This window comes from Sinohyriopsis cumingii, chromosome 16 (genome assembly GCF_028554795.1).
Source record: "Sinohyriopsis cumingii isolate HCF-2022 chromosome 16, ASM2855479v2, whole genome shotgun sequence".
Lineage (NCBI taxonomy): Eukaryota > Metazoa > Mollusca > Bivalvia > Unionida > Unionidae > Sinohyriopsis > Sinohyriopsis cumingii.
The window spans coordinates 12,557,602-12,581,503 of record NC_142976.1 but is presented as its reverse complement, the minus strand read 5'-3'; the positions used below and the strand labels follow the sequence as shown (position 1 = coordinate 12,581,503).

General features: G+C 34.6%; 1 protein-coding gene across 1 annotated transcript in view; it reads left to right on the top strand.

Annotated features, from left to right (window-relative positions):
* The window catches only part of LOC149779956 (uncharacterized), a 45,800-nt gene that overhangs the window by 2,866 nt on the left and 19,032 nt on the right, over window positions 1-23,902 (top strand). Inside the window, exons 2-3 of the mRNA XM_089936664.1 lie at window positions 7,952-8,312; window positions 10,997-11,191. Of these exons, the coding sequence (XP_089792790.1) occupies window positions 7,956-8,312; window positions 10,997-11,191 (552 nt within the window). The 5' untranslated portion in view covers window positions 7,952-7,955. The remainder of the gene's footprint in view (window positions 1-7,951; window positions 8,313-10,996; window positions 11,192-23,902) is intronic.

Sequence of the window (23,902 nt, the reverse complement as noted above, 5' to 3'; positions counted from 1 at the left end):
TGAATTTTCAGTGGGATTCTGTAGAGAGCAATGTAATTTATGGTTATGATTATATACAATGTACTACAAGACTGGACTATTGTAACTCAATTCTGTCTGGTTCATCTCAATATCTGCTCCAGAAACTTCAAAATGTTCAAAACACAGCTGCTTGGATCATTCTTAGAGTACCACGATCAGAGCACACCTCCCCGCTACTCTGTACCCTACACTGGCTATCCATTCGATCCACAATCAAACACAAAATTTGTTCTCTGTGCTATGTTTCACTGTCGGACTCTAGTCCAACATACCTATCCGACCTCACCCATGTGTACATACCAGCAAGATACTTACGCTCCTCTTCTGACAATCGTATACTCATCATTCCCACTATGAAAACAAAGTAATATGGACAGTGTTCTTTTGGGTACCAGGGCCCAGCAACATGGAATGAATAGCCCACTGAACTTAGACACAAAGGCACAGTGATCACATTCAAGAGGGCTCTCAAAACTCACTTATTTTGACTGCAAGAACAAACTTAAAGACCAATTAATGTTTCCTACCTTAAATATTCTCAGCATGTTTTTTAATGTTTTTCTAATTTCATGGTGTTTGTTTTTGTAATCATATCATTAAACGTTTTTTATCTTATAGGTGTTGTTTAATGTTGTAAAGCGCTTAGAGCTTCTAAAGATTAGGCGCTATACAAAGTCCTCATTATTATTATTATTATTATTATTATTATAAGTGGTCATAAAATTAGCACATAAATCAACTGCAAAACAAAAAAATTCTTTTTCTATCATTCTGTCATCTTTGAAGGGAAAACTGACACCAGAGTCTATGTTTTACTTTGATTATTAATGCATTATACTGAAAATGGGATGGGGTTTATGTATTGAAATCAGTGCTAGGCAAAGTGAACTTCACCTTTTGGGCTTGTATGTATGAAATGACAAACTTTGGTAACTATTTCACCTGATTCATTGCCTAGCATGGTCCCTACAAATATTGGATTCCCACTATACATGTATGCATTTATATCATAATGATTAGTATATACAGTGTACTAAGCACTTGAAGTACTGGACTAAACCAGTTCAGTTAGATGCACAAAATCAATTTTGGGAGTTGTTTAAATTTGTTTTTCACTCCAGGGGGAAAAAGTGCCAGGGTATGCAACAAAAAACAGACAATTGGCTGACTGGAAACATGCTTTGTTTTCCTTAGACCATAGTAAAGTCAGCAGACTTGAAGTCTTGAAATAACCCCAAAAAGTGAATGATAATCAGTGTTGTTTAAGACGGTATATGGATATACCCCTATAATTCTTTTTTGTCTGTAAAATTGAGATAGTTGTAGTGGTATTTTGAAAATAACATTTAAAACTGGATGAGTGCCTTTGGCACATACAGTAATGCAAGGTACAGTAGGTCAAAGTTTTGGATATTGTGATTACAAGGAGCCTAAATGAAAAGTGTGATATTAATTGTTTAATTAAGTTCATTTTTATTACTTTTTATCAAAAGTTAAGCATCTCATATAACATATAAAAATGCAGAATTGCCTTTCTGCTGACAAATTATGTGACATATATTGTATTTAGATTTTAAGGAAAAGGTAATGCAATATTTATTGTTGATGGCTTCAATGGCTAGTTGTTTCATATTTAATATATATATAATTTACCATTTTAACATATTCATTTTCAGAAACATTTATGTTGTGGTAAAATGCCCAATAACATTATGGTTCATGTGTAAGGATTGAGTTACCTGTTGCCATATGGGTAAATATTTATAAAAAGGATGCATTTGACATGAGTACAAACACACTCATGTGTGTGTGTGTGTGTGTATATATATATATATATATATATATATATATATATATATATATATATATATATATATATATAAACTGACGTACAGATATTCACATAAAATGTTTGTTTAAATCTTCATTTTGTTCAGGAAATCACTTATTTTGGTTATAAGAATGATAAATGTGCTGCTAACATCGATGAAATAAAAATAGATACTTATCTGAGCATTGCAAAATAAACAGACATTTAACACACATTAAGTGGAGCACATATTAATAGAGATGGCTTTTGACTCGGATACATTAAGCAATTAATATAGTAAATTGTACACAACATGCATACAAATATATATATATATATATATATATATATATATATATATATATATATATATATATATATACATACACATGTATTTATAAATTTAAAATTGTGCATACAGTATATATTAAGTTGTATGTAAATTCTGTTCATTGCTTGATAAGCCTGAGAGTATGCTATATTTTACTATGATGCTTTTTTATATATGATTTTACTGCAATATAGCTGGAAGGCATATACACTAGATAACGAGGCTTATGAACAGACAGATGAATAAAAGAGGTGAAATCTGTATTCACCGATCTCATTTCAGCAGCCACATTCAGTTTTGCTAAAGGAGGAATCTCTGTCACCAATGGCTCTCCATAGTTTGCTGGAAGCAGTTGCAAAAACTTCTAGACATGTGGTGGCCTTGTCAGTGGAGCTTCTCCACCTCCACAGAGACACTGCACTCTTTGGAAGGCTCATCCCCTCTCTGACTACTCAGGATTTGGGAGACCAACAAACACTAGTCCACTCCTTCCACTTCAGGCTTTTTTAAATGATTTACGAAGTGGCATCATCCTGACCGCTGTCAGGGCACACTGGCTAAATTCTTCAAAGCTGTGCAGCTCAATCAAAGAAACAATGCCATTTCAGAGCTCCCCATTGGCAGGTGGGTCCTATAAGGGTGTGCATCCACAAAGGCCCAGTGAAGTTCAGAGGGCTGGACCATCCCCCTTTACTAAAGACAAGAGTGGATAGACCTTGGGATACTCTCCCACTATACAGACCATATATTTTCCTTTGATTCCTGTTGGTCAGGCATAATGGTTGATGGTTGGGCCCTTTCTATCATAATAGATGGTTATCAGCTTCAGTTTCCAGGATGTCCCTCTAGTAAGGTCACCCATTTACTTCTGCCAGTTAGCTTTGGTCCAATATAAGAAAGAGGTCCAATCCCTTCTTTGGAAGGGTGCAGAGGGAGTTAAATAAGAAATCTCTAGCCTTCTATTTCTGGATTGTCCTTGTTCCCAAAAAAGGGTGAAAGTCTTGTCTAATTATCCACCTTTCCTCCCTCCTCAGATTTCTGACGGAAGAACCGTTTAAGATGGTGAACACAGCCTCGTTCTTGAATGTCATAAGACCTGATGGCTGGGCAGTCTCTATCAATCTTCAGGATTCACATCCATATCTTTCCTTCATGCAGGAAGTACCTCAGAGTTTGTTTGGCTGGGGAGGTATTCCAATTCTGAGCTCTGCTGTTCAACCTAGCCTCATCACTCTGATCACTCAGGGCCATGGGAGTAATTGCAGCCCATTTAAGGTCATTTGGTATCCCAGTCATCCAATATTGTGATGATTGATCCACAATGGCAGTATAGAGGTGTTTAGACTAAATCTATCTTGCTATTGGTCCATAGTGACCAGGCTTGGTCTTCTACCAAACTTAAAGAAAAAAGAGCTAAATCCACCTCAGTATTTTGTCTTTAGGAGATGAATTTTCTCACAGATGGGAGGGGGTGTAGTCTATGTCCCTTTGGACAGAGCAGACACTTTCCTCTCCCAGTAGAAGATGCTGAGAGGAAAGACCAAGTTATCATCTCATCTTTTTCTCTTGGCTGGGGACCTTGAACACCACAGCTTACCTGGTTCCCCTTGGCAGACTTCACTTGCATCCACTCCAGTTTCTACCTTTAATGACTTGGAAACTAGACAGGACCATTTGAATAGTCCAATTTCTCTGGGTTGGTATTTCCACCACCATCTTTTTGGTGGACAAATCAGGACCGACTTCTGGCCAAAGTCCCCGTGTATCTCCATTCCTTCATGAACCCCACTCTTACCTGTTCACAGATGCATCAGATTCATCTAGAGCTGGTGGATCTGATTCTTCAGGTTCATTGTCCCAGGAAGAATCTACATCAGCAATTTGGAAATGAGGGTAGTCTTCTTAGGCCTTCAGGATACATCCACTAAATAAGAGATCAATGCATAATGGTCTGGGACAACATTATGTCAGTGGTAGCATACCTCAGGAGACATTGAGGCATAATGGCACTTTCTCTCTGTATGAAGATTTGTTACCTCCTCCGATGGAAAGCTTCCGTCAAGTGCACCATATTCCTGGCTGCAAGAACATTTTCGCAGACAGTCTGTAAAGGAATGGGAAGATATTTTTTGTGGAATGGTCACTCCACCAATCTGTAGCAGACTCACTGTTTCAGCTTTGGGAAACTCCCAAGCTCGTCTTGTTTGCCACCAAGCTGACTCCCCCACCCCTTTATGTTTACCCAGTCCTAGACCAGAAAGCCTGGGCAATGGACTCCTTCTACCAGAAGTGGGATCATCTGTTTGCTTATGCCTTCCTACCCTTCACAATGATCCCACAGGTCTTACACAAAGTCAGGCACTCCATGGCTCAGCTTATATTGATCGTCCATCAGTGGTCTCGGCAATTCTGGTTCACCAATCTTCTCATTCTTCTGGTGGACCATCCCAGTACTTTCTTCAGCAGAGGGACCTTGTGTCACAGCACAAGAACTGTCTACTGAACAACAGCCCACAGATTCTCCATCTCCACCATCAAATGATCTCAGCAAAGAAAAGTTTTGATCCATGTTGCCAAGTGTGTCATTCAGTCCAGAAGATCAACCTCTAAGGTATATGATGTCCAATTAAAGCTGTACTGATCTAACTTTTTGCCGATTATGCAGATACTGCATATAGCCAATTATTAAAATTGCCGATACCAATTATGAGACTGATTATTTCATTATTATTTGTTTTATAACAATGACTGGTTCAGAAACAGAAACCTATTAGTGTAATGCAAGCAGGTATTTTGCCGTGTGAGTTATGACAAGGTTGTTCATGTGGCAAGTGAATTTGAACTTCTGTACAAAAACAAACAGAAACCTGATAAAAAGTACATTGCTATTTATAGAAAACAACGATCACACAAACATAAAACTTGAAAAACTTTAAAACTAACACTGATAAAACTTATGGTTTGCCAATTCAAGATATAAATGAATGAAAATTTATTAAGCTAGTCTTTTAACTTAGATTCATTGATGCAGGTCGCCATTACTAGATTTCAATAAATGACTAAAAAATGTTAATAATGACAGCCCAGTAATAATTAAAATTAATAATACGCATGCTTTAAGACTAAAGTTAGACATCACTGTATGCTGGCTGCAGCTAATACTGAAAGCCTAGTTGAGGTAGGTTTTATTTAAGCAACAGTAACATTTCTCCCTTCTCACCAAGTAATGATCCACGATGATCCAAAAATCTGGCCTGTGCCACTAAACAGGTGCTCGCTTGGAACACTTAAAGCTGGTGCAGACAAATAGCATCCAGCTAATTTGGCCAAGTAGGGGAACTAAAACCTGTGAGCGTTCCACCAGCCGTATATGTCTTCTCGTGGAAACATATACAATTCAAGCATCACATCAATGGCATCATCCACGTGGGTTGTTTTGTTGACAGTATGGACAGGTTCGTCACAGGCCACAGAAAACAAATCCCAGAGATGTGACTTGATGGTCCAGTGACGTTTGTTTTAGTTTCAGATGTTCTTTTTTTTGTTGTTGGGGGGGAGTTCTCCTGCTTGTCAGCTGATGCAACTATGATGCAGTCTTCTTTAAGCCATTCTTTGGATCTGGTCACAAGTAATTCTTCACTGAATAGGCGATGTTTGAATCATGGATCCAAGATGGTGGCCAAGACAAGCTTCTTGTTTGCTGGCAACGTCAGCAAAGCGTGTGTTCTGTGATATTAAAATATCACGGCGCATTGTCTAAATACCTTGACTTCATGTTCTCGAGCCAGCAACATTCAGAGCATTTTCAGCAAAGGAAGAATGATAGATACTGATGTTTGGCTATCACTTACTAATGTCTGCGAATGGGCCTAACTTGTCCACAATATTGATAATCAAGACCCACTGTTGGGATATTAGGCTAGGCAGGTCATAGAGAGTAGCGTAAGCCCCCAAAACTTGATTTTGTTTATATAACAAAACCAACATATTGTATGTAGAATTACAGTGTGTCCTGGACGAGTCTCTTATGGGCATTGCCAAGTTTTTCCTGCTGCTCATCGAGCTACTGTTGTGCCAGGGTGGAGTGCCATAACTTGCTGACTATGGATTGTGAGATCGCCAGAACATCTTTGACTGCTCATTGTGACAGAATGCCATCACTGACAAGGAGCTGCAGCGTGTGTACAAAACAGCTGATGCTGTTGATTTCAGCCAGACGCATTGCTTTAACCATGCTTGCACCTTCGCCAGACAGAAGAACATGGATATGAGTTTTGGGAATGTTGTATTCCTTGCATAATTTGTCCAGTTTGCTCGCCATGTATTCTCCTGTGTGTGATTCATTGAGAGGTGTTGCTGCTAAAATCACCTGTTTCTGCTGAAAGTCTTCCATCAGCCAGTGTGCCGTAAGACTCAACAAGGCTACACCGATGGACGGGTTGGACCACGCATCAGAGGGCAAACTAAGGACAGATTGGACAGAAACTAAATAACGCACCTTGCTTTGTATTGCCTTATGCATGTCAGATATCAAAGATGTGGAAAAGTACTTCTGACTTGGAATTTTATAGTGTGGTTCTGTCTTGGCCATCAGACATCAAAATCCAATGTCTTTAACAACGGAAAATAGTTGCACATCTACTGCCATGAACTCTGCAATAGCTTTGTGCTAACTAATAGCTCTCGGGTCATCAAATGCAAATGGCTGCTTCCGGTCCAGCATGGCGTGAATAGTCAGAGTAAGAGGAGTTGCTGCAGCTGCTGCTGTTTACTGTGCAGCATCCTTTTCTTTTTTATCTGCCAGAAACAGGCCATGTTCAATGATGTGCTTGCAGCCCAAGTGCTGGACAAATTTGATGTCGTATAGCTTTTAGAATCCTTTCTACCTCTGGAAATACATGCTTTGGACTCGTCGACTTCATTTACTTTGAAGTAATTCCAGACTAAACTTAAGTGTTTCAAGTTCGACATTATGCATTGGCTTGGTAGTATATTTAATAGTGTATAATCGCTAGGCAATATTAATGATTTAATTGATTTGCGCTCTTGAAACAATGTTTTAAATCAAGTAAGTTACTACTAAATTGTCCACATGGCTGGATGGATGCACACACCATGCTGTGAGTCACGTGCTGAAGCAGCTGAGCAGCTGGGGTATCCAGAGTAACATTGCTGGCGCTGGCATGCCAATACCAATACTGCAAAATATTTGTATGTTAGCGTTCAGCTGCTTCAGCATGTGACCGCTATTCATTGATTAGCAGCATTGCAGGACTGGCTAAAGAACAGATTAACTATAGTGAGTCATAGTCACAATTATATATCTGATAAAGTAATACAATTTTCAAAAGAAAAAATTTCAGTTTAACAGAAAACGCTGTGTTGATGAGTATGCATGCTTAACTTAGTTTTTAAAGATTTATAAAACATCATGGTTTAGTAACTTTTGTATTTTCAGTTGTTCATTTATCACACCCATATTTTCTTAGATCATGTTTCACCGAGATTTCTGAAAATTGGTATGTTATTGTATTTTAAGGAAAGTAACTCATTTGTACCAAAAGTAGGTAACTGTGGTATAATTTTCAGGCTTGGCGACTTTTTTTTTCTCCCTCCATACAAGTTTATATATTGTCTGCTACTAAAAATATGTTTCTGTTGGCAAAGGTATTTGTGTTTATGAGTAAATCTTTTACATGTATAATGTATTATAGATCTTCACCACATATATATGTAAATAAATGTATAAATTTATCCATCATTTTTTTCTTTTTCTTTTTTTAAACTAGAAACATGGATTCGTTCAACTCAGAAAGTTCTCATCTAACACTATCACAAGATGGACCTTCATCTTCGTTTGGACCCATAGAGCACCAAACAACCCACCCACCCAGGAACCAGGGTGACATGATCCAGCCAATGAGAGAAAACATTGAGAAGAATTTATTTATGCCACTGAACTCTAGAAGAGAGGAGCGACAAAATAAACAGATTTTGGGAACCAATGAAGGAAAGAGAACGAAGAAAAACCCAGTGATAGAGACTAGGACACAACCATTTCATATGCTTCAATATGAGAAAAACATTGTTTTGATGATGAACAAAAAGTATTGTTGCTCCTGCAATGGATTACTAAGAATACTGCAAGTGGTGAGATTTCAATATTTTCTTTGTTTGTTGGTGCATCAAAATGAAAGTTATCCAATATGTTACCATACAAAACTGAAACAAGTTGCTTTTGATATAGTATTATCATCAAGGTTGTATGATTATTTATTTTTACTTATTTTCATTAGGCTTGGGTAACTGGCAGTGCCTATGCACATAATTTTATTCATATAACAACCAGTGATCACAATATACAAGAATGAATTCACTTATTGTGTACAATTGCTAATATGTTGTGCATATACCTGCCATATTCCCAGACAGTGTTGGGAGTTTTGTAGAAAATTAACTGGAAATTAAAATTTGATGAAAAAAGAAAAAAACATCTATTTTGTTTGAAGAATGATGATACTGCATGTAATTGGTTGAGCATCATACAGATCAGGTTGTGGTATTTTGGTCGTATGGTGTAATTTTATCAGACTTGGTAAATATGATGATATCAAGATCTTGTCCGAGCTTTATGAGCAAGGTCTATACATGATAGGTGATCATACATCTGAGGTGCTGAGTTTCTTTATCACTCTAGAAACTTTATTTCACAGGATTTTGTCCAACTTCATTAATAAGTTTATATCAAGATGTCATCATGTCAGTATAGTTTCATTATGAATGAGGGCTATGGATTTTAGCGATGTGATCTTATATTTGATTGGCCGAGTTTGTCAACAGCAGCTATATTTATGATCAGTTTTGATCAGACTTGCTAAATAGTCTGTTATCATCAAGATGATTAATGAATTTGAATGTGAGCAAGATATATGGTTATTTGTGTGATAGTCTTGTAACTGAATGGCTGAGCTTGTTACCACTCTGGAGATTGAATTTTAATTGGAGCAAGATATATGGTTATTTGTGTGATAGTCTTGTAACTAAATGGCTGACCTTGTTACTACTCTGGAGATTGAATTTTAATTGGAGCAAGATATATGGTTATTTGTGTGATAGTCTTGTAATTAAATGGCTGAGCTTGTTACCACTCTGGAGATTGAATTTTAATTGGAGCAAGATATCAGGTTATTTGTGTGATAGTCTTGTAACTAAATGGCTGAGCTTGTTACCACTCTGGAGATTGAATTTTAATTGGAGCAAGATATATGGTTTTTTGTGTGATGAATTTTAATTGGAGCAAGATATCAGGTTATTTGTGTGATAGTCTTGTAACTGAATGGCTGAGCTTGTTACCACTCTAGAGCTGGAGTGTATAATCCAACTCCAGTTTTGATACAATTTGTTATCTCTCTAGAACTAGAGTGTATATTTCACCTCCAGTTTCGATAAAATTTGTTAAAAAGATCATTAAGATCTTGGATATGTATATTAATTATTGCTGGATCTTTTTGGAACAGGTAGTTTAAAAATCGACATAATATAAAGTTTAAGAAATAGTTTACACAGGGTTGTGTTTTTACAAATCGTCATACATGTAAGCCTGTTAGCTTTTAAGTTATGTAAGCAAGGTATGTGGTATTACGCCCTTTTGCATGTTGTGTCTATGGAATGTCATCAGACTTGGTAAAAATTATATGGGCCTGGTAAATATTATAGTTATCATCAAAATATGCACATACCAACAAAGCACTTTGCTCCTACAATTTTTGTTCAGTTATGTGCATTGTTATCCTGTTGTTTAGTGCAGTGTACGGTACAGTCTTGTTATTAACTTAATTAGTCTTGCAGTTTTTAGATGGATTGCACATACACTTGGCAACTATTAAAGTTATCACTTGAAATAATCTTATAAAAAAATCACTTTGGTCCCTTGATGCAGTATATGACACAATCTTGTTAGCACTAGTTCTTACAGTTTTCTTACAGTTTTTTTTTAATGGATTTAAATGTATTTGTTATTGTTATCATCCAAAGCTGCACATTCTGGTGAATCTGTTTGCTCCAGTGATGTTTTTTAGAATTATTGCCTGCAGATGCAGCATAGGACAGAATTGTTTGCTAGAGTTATTGCTTGCTAGATGCAGTGTATGAAAGAATTTTATGGTTGCAACTACTGTATACAGTTTTTAGTGGATTACTGTGAAAATGGATACATAATTATAATGGCCATCATCAAAAGATATGGTTGTTGACAAATAATTATACTCACAAGTATGAGGCATTATGAAAGAATAAATGTTTCAATTTAATTTGAAATGAATACGGAAAAGGTTGTTTGGTTTATTGGACTTATGCAGCTGCTTCAGCACTATATCATACTGAGAAAATGAGAGCTAAGTAAAATTCCCCAAGACACACTGAGGTGGACAACCTTGCAGCTCTCCTGATATGGAAAAGAGAAGCATATGCATCATTTAATGTGAATTTATTTCATGTTTTGATGTCCAGTAAGATTTACCAAAGCCTTATTTATTTACTGCTTGATTTGTCTCTAATGGAAAGATATACAAATATACATTGAAAACTTCTCGATAAAAAGAAATGTTGGGTCCCAAGGAATTTCAGTTTTGAGGGGTCTCACTGTATGTATAATTGTTTAATCTAGGAATTATGCTGTGATATGATGAACAAGTTCTGTACTTTATATGGTGGCAGCATATTATTATAATTCTGATATTTATTAGTTCATCAAAATGTGTTTACAGTTTGGACCACTTTATTAAGTCAATCAAACTAGTATCAGTGAGTTATTTTTGTGCCATTATCTGTTTCAGATTCTTTCCCTGGTCACCTTCATTTGCCTTGTAACATCTGGCCGTAGAGAGGGGGGTGTATTGTTACTTCCATTGGCATGGCACTTTCGCATCATGATCTTCGTCCTGCTGTTGACATCACTTACAAGTCTGTTGATATGGATCTTCAATTTGACAGGACTAATACTCCTGTTTCCTTTCAATTGGTACCTAATAGTGAGTATTCAATTGGTTCCTATTAGTGAGTATTCAATTTTTACCTAAGAAGGAGTATTCATTTGGTACCAAATAGTGAGTATTCAGTTGGAACCTAATAGTGAGTATTCAGTTGGTACCTAATAGTTAGTATTCATTTGGTACCTAATAGTGAATATTAAATTAGTACCAAATAGTGAATATTCAATTAGTACCTAATAGTGAGTATACAGTTGGTACCTAATAGTATTCAGTTGGTACCTAATAGTGAATATTCAATTGGTACCTAATAGTGAATATTCTGTTGGTACCTAATAGTGAGTATTAAATGGCCATATAAGTATAAAAGTGTGTGAATTGTATTCTTCTGAGTCACCTGAACTTATTCTGGTGTCATAGTGCCCTTAAATATTTCAATTTTAAATAAAGCATTTTATCATAAAATGTAATTAAAAACATTTTTTTTCTGTTCTGTTTACCAGAGATTATTTATGAAAAAATGGCTCATAGCTACAAAGTTTCAGTTGTACTTGATGACATTTCAGTACCATATATACTCGCCTCTAAGTTGGGTTAAAATGTTCTGCAAGATCATGGTCTATTTTGCTTGTTCTTCTTATTAATCCAACAGATTGCATGTAACTCAGTCTTCCACAGCATTATGTGATGGCAAATCTGGATCTATGCAATTGGACCCAACTTATTCACAAGTATATACAGTATGTCTTAAAAATGCATGTTGAAAGCACACGGGTATCATATCAGTATCAGGTATATGTAATTCATGATGTTTTCATCACATTTATCAATTGTAGGTCTGATAAAAGTTTCCACCATGTTAAGATTTACCAGTTTACTTTCAAAGAACTATGTTGAATAGGTGCCATTTTCTGCCCCCTCTCCAGATGTCCTTATATGATGTATACTGTACACACGAGGTGGTTAACATTTATTTCTGACATCAGTTTTGTGTTCATGTGTCCATTGCCATGGTTACAGGGTGTCAAAACACTATCAAAAAAGACATGAAAAGTAGTCATCTTTTCCATTTACATCTCATAGATACTGCTTTACCATGAGCTATTCACTCATTTTCAAATTTGCATTTTTATTATTTTAAGGGTTATAAAGCTCTGTAAATAAAGTTTAGTTTCTAAAACTGTTCCAAAATGGTCCATCGTAGACAAAAATAGAGTATCAAACTTATACATCAACTGAAAACTGTTTCTAAAATGCATTGACAAAAAGGTACTTAATCATAAAATGCAAAAACTGTTCCTCAGTAAAATATTTTTTAATATTATTTAATGGTGATTAATATTATTTAATTACTTAAATGATTGTTTGATATTATTGAATATGACTGTAAAGGAAGCGTTAACAGGGGCCTGTACCTTCGCTTCTTCGCCGAATACATGGGTTCGTTACCTTCACTGGAAATGACATATGTTCTGTATGTATTTATGTACTTTTATCCTTATATTTTCATGGCTATATAACACACACTGCTGTGTTTCTATCTTTAGAAGAAAAAATAAATAGTCTCCCACACCGCATGAGGTAGCCTATAGTCAAACTATAATCTGTTTATAAACTATACATTCATCCGTAAAGATATAATATGGATGTTATTTATTAAAGAAAGAAAACACTAATGGTTCAGAACTTTTAATAAACTTCTGAAAAATGTGAAATATGTTTTAGAAGTAATGGCATTGGAGGATACAGGAAAGAAACAGACTATAGGTATTGTACTCTCTAGACCCTTTGCATCTATTTTTAAACCAGCGTGCGAATACTGCATTACACTGACTGCATACAGTTGTCTGTGAAATGAGAGGAGGTACATGTTTATAAGGAACATATACCTATAATGAACAAATAGAAACAAAACACAATCATTTTATTATTTGTTTTGCAAAAGCTATTTACCAGCACTTAGAGTCAGCAAAGATGGTGATTTACATCGTGCAAGATTCGGGGATTTATAGAATGAATGCAACTTTCAAGGAATTTTGGGGATCAAATTTGCACATAAAATTGGATGAAAAACAAGTCAAAGTAAGTATTTTTCTACCTTTTCTTTGTTTAAAGTAACTATATATGACTATATTCTCTCTCTCTCTCTCTCCTCCTATGCACATGTAGGCCTATATTCATTTCTTTGTAGTGACTTAAAATTGGGGCCCTCGATGGGGGCAATGAAGAAATTCAAAAACGTATAGAAAAATTTAACAAATGAAATAACATTATATGAATATGTGTTCATATATACCATTAAAGTAAAGCTAGTCACATTATTACATTGACTATTATAATTTGACACAGGTTTTGAAGGCCAATTTTGTTTATAAATATTTTAAGTACTGTATAGTATACATGTAGGCCGATTATGCTTGTCTGTATTACTAAACAAAAATCATGCGAATATCTCGCCGTAAGGCTTTCTATATAACTGGAGGTTCAGGGAAGTGTTAAAATGAATATCTATGCAAGAAATGATGAAGCATCAGATCAAAGAAATGCACTCACTAAACACATATTACCTAATGGTAGCAGTTAACCAAAACTAATAACAAATCCTGACGATTTTAACGTCCCCACTCATCCACCCACAATATGACCCAGGGCTGGTACACTCCTGCCATCTGTACAGTTGAGATGAGCAACTGTTACTGTAATTGCTATTTTTCATGTGTGTATTTAACCTTGAACCCCTATTAAATTCACTGGAAGGTGACCAGACAGAACTTGCAATGACTGCACAGTCATCAGAGAGAATAAAAAGCATTAAAAATAAACTATTCAGGCTAACATGGACATAAAAAGTCAAACTATTAATGAGTATGTCTTAAAAATATACCTTTTTGTATTCATTTAAATGTGGTGTGTTCATTGTCAGATTACCCATTAAGGATACTAAGTATGTGCTTAGGTCACCAGCCCAACAGGGGCACCAGAAAAAAATTATAATTATCTGCTGATGATAAAATTGAATGAATTATATATGATCTTTTTGATCTGCATGTATGAGTATTTTGATTTGGAATGGTGGTAACACTGGTATTTTCCAGCCTTTTTTAGCTTCTGATATGTGTCTCTTTAATTTCACATTTAGTAGTGTGGGGTGGGGTACTATAATATTTTCAGTGATGAGGGCCCTGGAAGGCATTAATCTGGCAATTGTTATGTATTATCATTCTCTCTTCCTCAATATCACACAAATAAGATGCCATAATAATAGAAACATCATGATATGGATTACAATTCAGATTATACAATATGATCATTTGTCATGTAAACATGAAAGGAGCCAGATAACTACTGATGAAAGTAGTGCTCACAGTGTAGAAAAACAACTTTTCATTTGATTCCCCATTGTCATATTCACATTATGGAATAGATTATGCATCCTTAATATGACTAGTTAGTGATGCTTTCTTTGTCAACTGATTATTTACCCATCTTTTGCAGCCAAGAAAACATAGGAAATTAGATACATCGGCACAACACCCAACAACCTGAGCACCAACCTTGCAGCTACAATACCATCCTTTGATGGAGTCCATGGAATATTTCAGCTTGTATTGGATCCACAGCGAATGGATTTTGTTTTTGGAGTGGCAAGTCTTTATTTTTACATGTAACAGACCTGGAAAATCCATGCATGCCATACCCTCATAGCACCCCTCCTCAGTGAGATGCTCATTTGTATACTTTGGAACCTGTTTGACTTGATAAATGCCCATAGTGATGTCACGCAAGTAATCAACTGATATCCTGGGGAATTCATTGAGTTTCCAAGTGGACGCATCCATCTTGAAGTACAGTTTGTGCTTATTCAGCAAGTTGTTCTCTTGAACCAGGATTTAAACCTTATTCAGTTACAGGAATTGATTCCTTTTCAAGCCAAAAAAAGGTGGAAATAGTCATCATTGGATAAGATAGAAGGAACGTCAAAGTTAAGATATGACTTTGTTTTAATTAGCTCACGCACATTTTGTAAATGTGATTTAATATCTGTTCTTGACAAGTTTTCAAACTCTTGTTGCAGTGATAGATCACAGGGATTCATTAGTGAAGTAGGAGATTTCCAAATGGAATTTGCAACATCTGCTATTTGACTTTATATAAATACAACACTCAGCAAAAGACTGGGTTATAGCACATATTTGGACATATTTAGTCTATAATGATACACAGAACCTGCGAATTCCATAAAATCAGTTCTTGTAGAGATGGAGCCAGAAACTAATTTTATGAACAGTATCTAAAAAGAAAGAAATTGGTTTGTTATGTATTAATTGTCATAATTCTTGTTTTATATCATAAATTCTTGTGTCATCCATGTTACATCCCAAATGTTTTATTTTAGAATTGTTTTGGTCTGAATATATTGTATGATCCCCCCATGTTTGTTTCCACTAGAAAAAATAGGTAGATGGACATTGTTTTAGTATTATTATTAATGCTGTTATTATTATTAGTAGTAGTAGAAGTAGTAGTAGTATAGTAGAACCCCACTATAACGCGATAATTGGGTTCCCAAAAATTGGATCGCGTTAATATCGGGGTCGCATTAATGCAGGGTTTTGCAGTATTTTACTTTTTTCAGAGAACAACTCATTGGCACATACACATGTATGCGTGTCTAATGTATATGATAAATAGAGTAATAACACTGTTTACTATCGTGCCATCGTGACATGCAGTTCATCCATAATGCATGTAATTCCATTGAAAAATTGCACACAGATTTACAATATTCAATTATTTTGTCTCAGATCAATTTGTCTGAATTCAGTGTCTAATATACAGCATGAACAGAGTATTAACACCGTTTACTTCCGTCCCTTCATTATAACGTCGGGGCTTGCAATGAATCCATAATACATGTAATTCCGTTGCAAAAATTACATACATATTTAAACTATTCAATAATTTTGTCACACATCATTATGTGTCTGAATTCAGTGGGCAAAATTAACAGCAAAATTAGGTCAAGAAAGACGAAGCATGTGTACAGTTCATTATGTTCCAGGGTCTATGAATTGTGTCTGTACAAATTTCATACTGCTAAAGTTTTCTTGTATGCATTTCCATGTACATTTATCCATTGCAAATTTCCAATAATTAATGCTTGTACGCCTATTCGTTTGAACAACTACAGCAAGAATAATTAACAATCAACACATGCTTTCAACGTACATATAAATTTTACTTAAGATTTTGTGAATATCAAAAGAAACATGTGAAAACTACTATACTAATCATTGTGCAAATTGCAGAGAACGACTTGCGTTTGTGAACTTGCTCTTCCGTAACAGTAAAATGTTTTTATGAAAAATCGGAACGAGTTTATAAACAAACACCATACCCATGTAAAACCAGAGAATTAAGTGCAGTAAGCCTGCATTGGTCATGAGTCACTTTCCTAAAAAAATTGAAGCTGAACGCATGTACAATTTCAGACCGTTTCAATTTCCAGCTAATAAAGCGGACATTATTTACTGTTCAATTGCTTGCGTCTAATAACATCGCCAAGCCCAGCAGACATGTTGGCGGCTTTCGTTTTTTGATGTTTATTAAATTGTGAGAATCTTTTATCAGCCACCGCATTGTCTGCCACTTGGTTGTGTATGCAGTTAAAGAAGAAACACATGTTGGCTATTGTTTGAGCAGCTATTGTATACAAAATTAATTGAAGACAATCACAAAGACGACTTACTGGCTTCACTCATGGATCAATAATAAGTAACAGTTCCGATAATGTATATTTTGGCATAACACTTCAAGAACCTGGTGAAATTGTTAAATTTTAGAAGTTACGCCACGATCGTATTATATTAAAATTCATATGCTAACTCTTCCTCAAAATGATAATAAACATTTTACAAACTATTTCCCATACTTAAAAAAAAATATTTTTACCCAGTACAAGAAAAATACACGTACATGTATTTAAAATTTCAGGAACCACGCCACGATTGTATTGTATACGAATTCATACATGAACTCTTCCCCAAAATGATAATTAACGTTTTACACACTATTTCTTGTACTTAAAAAAAAAGATCCCGGTACGAGAAAAATACACGTACATGTATTTAAAACTTCAGGAACCATGCCTTGATCGTATTATATTCGAATTCATATGCGATCTCTTCCCCAAAATGATAATAAAACTTTTATACACTATTTCACATACTTGGACCAAAAAAATATTTATATCCGAATTCACGTTACTGTGGGGCGCGTTATAGTGGGGTCGCACTGTAGTAGTAGTATTTTTCATAGTAGTAGTAGTAATATTAGTAGTAGCATTCATAGTAGTGGTACTTATATTCAAGCAGGATGTCCTTTGAATAAAAGATTTTCATCTGTAAATGTTATAATATTTATGATTTTCTGTTGTTATAATCAGTAAGTGTATAAAGTTATGAGGTTATCATTTAATGAAATAAATTGCAATAAAAATGCATTATTTAGATAAATAGATTGAACAAACTTGTTTTGTTTATTTTTATTTTGGCTGGTAAGAGGGTAGGAATAATACCATTGTCGCAGAATAGAAACCGAATCAGACAAACACAATGTGAGAAAGATGGAAATTTATGAAATGAATTAATAAAGAAAAATATATGATGTAAAAATACAATGATTTTCTCATGCTCTCAACATATGATTGACCCAATCACTCTACACAACTTTCACACATTGAAAATAAACCAAAAATATGAAATCAATATGAAGTACAGATCCAAGAAACCTCATGGACTGCAGATACGTTTCAAACAGTATTATACACTACAAGAGTGATTCACTACAAGAGAGATTCACATAATCTCAAGTATGAACTCCGATTAAGATTCAAAATAATCTTACGATATTCAAATGTGTTTCCAAATAATGTTATAAACTATAAGAGAGATTCACATAATCTCTTGGAACACAACTAAGATTCAAAATAATCTTGTGAACACAACTAAGATTCAAAATAATCTTACGAACACAACTAAGATTCAGAATAATCTTATGAACACAACTAAGATTAAAAAATAATCTTATGAACATAAAAATGCACCCAATTGGAACAACAATTGAACCAAACATATGCTTCTAGACCCCTTGTACAGTCGCACGATTCCTTGGGTTGGCCCACACTCTTATCAGCCGCTCGCACCCTTCATGGATCCACCACATGTACAGTCATACGTATACACACGTACAGACAGCATACAGCCCCCTTTTGAATTAGCTATATCTACATCCATGGCTCAGACATACTTACATACATACGTATCGACAGCATGCAGCCTTAAATACTCTGGAAACTCCAGACAGCTCTAAACAGCTTCAGATAGCTCTAGACATCTCTAGTCAACTTTAGTCAGCTCTAGTCATATTCACAGTCACAATCACAATCAGCTACAATAAAACCAAACTGGTCATAATAATAGTTTATGTAAAATCTCTAGATATATGCTAATACATTAACTTCTAATAGTGACTTGTAATTCAGAGTTCAAATCTGCGTTGTAATAAATGCATTATTACATGATAAGACATTACAAACCGAATAAGCTTCGCATATCGAATGAAATATAAATGTAACACTTACCCCATGGCTGGAGAATAATGGAGAGCTTACACTCCTTCACGTGATCCAAAACAACCAGTGTCAGTTTAGAAATTGATCTTACTTAAATCCATAGGAGAGTGAGCAATAGTCAGGGTTGAATACCCGTGCATATCATGTTATTAATGTCCCTCGTCACAAGTAATTTCCGGAGAGGTACATGTTAATACAGTCGCTTACCTGGAAAAACATTTATTCACCCTAGATAACGTTGTACATATGTACAACGAAAAATAGGCAAATAGTTCTAAGGCAAAACCAAGTTATTTTTTTGACTAATTCTGTGACAACCATTATCCTTTACAATTAACAAACCATACATCAATTTAGTTACTTTAGCTTCCATCTTGACCTTGGGACATGTTTCCCCTGTTTGGAAACAAAATGTGTAATTTCTAGTTTCAGTAATTGCTAAAAAAAATCATTGATTTAGTAGGCAAGTAAAAATTTATTTTAGTCCAAAACTAGTTTTTCTTGCTTTAAAGGAGTGATTAGGAAAATGTGATAAAACATTATGTCTTAAAAAATTAGCATAAACAAACATGTATATTAAAATTATACTCGATAACTATGGAATAATAATCGCTTCACTTCACTGGTTCCACCACAATCATTTTCTGATGCAAAGATATTTGGCCACTCACTAGTTTCCTTTTAGATGAATACCCTACACATAAAAATATTCTTTAGGAACATAAAAATAAAATGATTTGCAAATGATTGAGGCTCATATAATTACTTGTTTTTGGCATAGAAGTAATGCAAACAATGTTTTCAGTTAAAAAATCATAAATCAGTTCAGTTACTTGGCTTCCATTGCGTCTGTGGACATGGTTCCCACTGTTTGGAAATGGTTTCTAATTTCAGTAATTGTTACAAACATCATTAATGTAGTATGCAAGTTTAATATTTTGATGTCAGTCAAAACCTGATTTGTCTTCATCTAGAAGAGTGCGCTGGAAAATGTGATAAAAATTCTAGATGAAAAAATTGAATATAAATAAACTTGTATGAAATTTATTTTATTATATGCTCATTTTTTCTCCGTTAACTTTACATTGTCAGAATCGTTCAGTATTTTACGATATTGCACACCTTCATATTGCATTCACATGCATAAAGGAACTACTTTCTATTGTCAACAAACAATGGACGCAGACACCAGCACTTTTGATTTGTAAACAAATCATGTACACTTTACATTTTGGTTGATGAAATTTGTTTCTGAATGAACTAAAGCAGATGTTTCGTGGACTGCTAATACCAACTGCTTTGGCACATTCCACGTTAACTTTTTTGATACACTGGGTCCATACAAATAACATGCAAGTGACAAGACAAAAACTTATCTTCTTTAGCTGGTAAAAAGAATGGCAAAAAATATACTTACAGTTTTATATCCTGAATTTTCTCAAAATGTACTTTCTTAGTTCTGTAAATCCGAATTACATGAGCATGGGTTCTCAAGCTTGATTACGCATTTTGAAATTGTACTGTAATTTCGACTATATTCCAAGTGCAATTACATCCTCCTTACTGCACTCAAAATGAAATAAACATAATATTCCATAGTGTCTTTTTGATCATTTCTGTTGAAAGTCTTCATATTTTTCCCACATTAGGATTTCAAACATTCAATGGCAGAACAGAAAAACACATGCAGATGCCAACAGTATGCTGCTCGATCACCGCTGAAATCTGATGTACTTCATGTAGAATTGGCACATAAGCCCAGCCCATAATCACGAAATGTCATAGAAACGACAAATATGCCAAAATCTATTCATTCCAGATCAAATGGAAAAGTTGTTGCAATGCACATTCATTCACAATATGACTCCAAGTTTCAATTTTAAGTAGACCAAAACGTCATTTTTAAAAAAAAGTTAAGTTTGGTGCGCGACAAAGTTCAAATTTATCTGGGTGGAGTTATGTGCACATTAACACTGTTGTTGTTGTGTAATGATGAATCTGCGCTTGTGTATTTAGTTTGGAATACGGCATACATTCATTTACTTTGTTTCGTGTAGTTTTTTTTATTTACATAATTAAGCCTTAGGTAGAATAAATAAATGATCATATAATATAAAGGTTACTGCTGTTGTAAGGGAGTATATATACTCGTTTTGTCAGATGGATATACTGCACTCCCAAGGTCATGCAGTATTTCCAGCCGAAAAACTCATTCATATTTTCCCATATAAATGCAGTAACCTATAACTATCTAATTATGGAAGAACAACCGCTGAACAACACTGGTTCCAATACCATTGTTTTCTGATGCGGACACGATTGGCCACCCTTGTATAGTTCCATTTTAGATTAATAATTTATTGATAAAAAAATGTTACCTTGCACGACATAAAAATAAAATGATTTTCAAATTGCACATTATTTTTTGTTGGTTTTGAAAACTGAGCAGTTACTAATTTTATTTCAAACCTGTAAATTGACAGCTGTTGATATTATGGATATTAATTCTTGAAAAGAAAGAAGAAAAAAGAAGGAAAAAAAGGGAGCCTCAGATATTCGAACTTGGTGCAACAATTTGGCACAATAATGCTATACTGTTTGAGCTACTGAAGCTTGCCTTGTTTAATTTGTATATCATGCAGATGACACATTTCTTCCAAGCAGATTTATATAACTGCAGACAATCCTTTTTTGTTTGCCCAGTTAATGCTTTAGTTTTAAAGAGTTAATATTGTTACTATATGAAGAAAGACCCAGTTGACAAAATTTAATGAAAAAATACACTGGTTTTAACTTTTATTTCCATCTGGAAATTTACAGATTCATTTAAAGTTTACATGTATGGAATTACACTGTAATAGTGAGTGAATTTAATGTGGCAAACAGTATCATGATTGAAATGAAGAAAACCCTTGTTATTTATGCATAAAACAAATAATATATTTGTGCTTATCCTATTATTTACAGCATGTTTTTGCCAAAAATTGGCAATGTAAAAATACAATTCCATTTAATGTTTACTCCATGTAGTCTTTGTTTACATATAGTTCCAAATGCCCCTTCAGCACCTCTTCAAAAAATTGTTCTCAAGGCTATTTAGAAAGAATGAAAAAAGAGAGAAATGAATGGATAACAATGTTTTTAAAATATCTGAATAGTTATTATTCCCAGAATTTTTTAACTATAATAATGAAGGAAATAATATAGTGCACTCTAGAAATATAGGTCTAATTGCTCACGCATAGTGAGACATAGGCAGCTACCGTGCAACAGGAAAACAACGACAATGACACAGAGACAGCAAAATTCAAGAATTGTGTTTTTAGTGATTATTGCAAACGTGCTCACATAAGTTAATATGAGAACCCAGAATTTTCAAAAAAATTATTCAGTCAGTGTAAATACTTTGAGCAAGCCTGCGTTTAGATCTTATTTCTAGTTTCAAGTTGCTCAAATGTAGCATTTTCTCTTAAATTTCCCATACCAGTCCATGTTCAAAGGTCTTGTTTAGGTATTAAAAAGAAATTTATATGCATATTTAATGCAGAATAGGGTGATTATCATCAAATAATACAATTAGACACAGAGTTGTGATATTTACAAGAATTTTTTTTCCACCATAAAAACGGGGACAGAAAATGACCCTTATTGAATATGGTCCTTTGCCATAATACTTTCTTGTTACTTTTATGCTTTGTATTGCTTGATTGCATTAATGAAGTACTGTATGAGTGAAGGATTGGCTGTTAAAAACAATGAAGCTGGTGAACATGGATGTGTGGCATTCTTTGAAAAGTGAAATAAAGGACTGTATTGTGTGATCCTAGGTGACTCAGATCAAAGGTGTAAATGATTTCCATTGTAAACAAGAGATTTTTTACCATGATTGAGCCTGGAACAACTGACAAGGGTGGAGGTGAATTTTGATGATAAAGGGGTTGGGGTCTAATTGGTTGCAGAGTATTTGATTGTTAACAGATGCCTTATATATGCTAATTTTAAAGCATCAGAGGTTGATGGGCAATGGACAGAAACCAAAGATTATGAACAAACTCTAATCCATTCACAAGTTCAGAGCTCTCTATATGATTTTAAGAGCAAGAGTCATAGAACCAACCTCAGCCTGCAGAAAATGAGTGTCCAGGAGGAAGAAGTGAAGGCGGAGAAGAAAGACATACATGTGTGATATCATTTGAACAAACTGAGAGAAAAAAAAGAATGTATACAAGAGAGAGAGACAGAGCTGTTCAGATATCAATAGAATTTTGTTTGTTTTTTTAAACTGAAATGTGTGTTTTTATATGTGTGTCGGGGGTTAAAAAGGACCACACTCAGATGGCTGTTATGTATATCTATATTATTTTGTAACTCCTGGTTTTATCTAATTTTTATAATTTGTATTAATGTTTGTAATTGTTACAGAATATCATTAGTTATATTTTGCTTATGTGACCTGAGTATCTTAAGACATTGGTGTCGCATAGGATAAATAAATAGATGCATACTATGTGTTGTACAGTCATACTATGTGTTGTACAGTCATACTATGTGTTGTACAGTTATTAATAATAATCTCAATAGTAAGACTGAGATGGTGCTCATGGCTTATTTTCTCAGTGGATGATGGTGTATTGACATTTCCAGAATAATTCTGTAACTTCCCATTGGTTGGGCTAGGTCACATGAATAGGCCAGTTTGATACAAAATGTGTATTCTGTCACATGGGGACTATTGCAAAATACAGTTGCAATAGAAAGTTTATATAACAAGATAACTGAGCAACCAGTTTCATTCCAGTTTTGGAGTCGTTCACATTTCTTGTGTTCATGTTGTAAGTCTACAGATGTGTTTTATGTTGTACTTAGATATTATTTGAAAAAGCATTTATTTGGACTGTTCAGTGGAAATAGAAAGTGCTCATTATTTGAATTGTAATATTATTAGAGAACTGTTGTAAATTATTAAAACGAATTCTGGACAGTGCCATCTTGACAATGTCACAGTTGTTAGAGGACTGGTACATTTCAGTTTTTGAAATTTATAAGGTACTTTATATTCATTTAGTTCTTTCGTAGACATATATAAGGATTGGATTGGATTCACTTCATAATACTTTAAG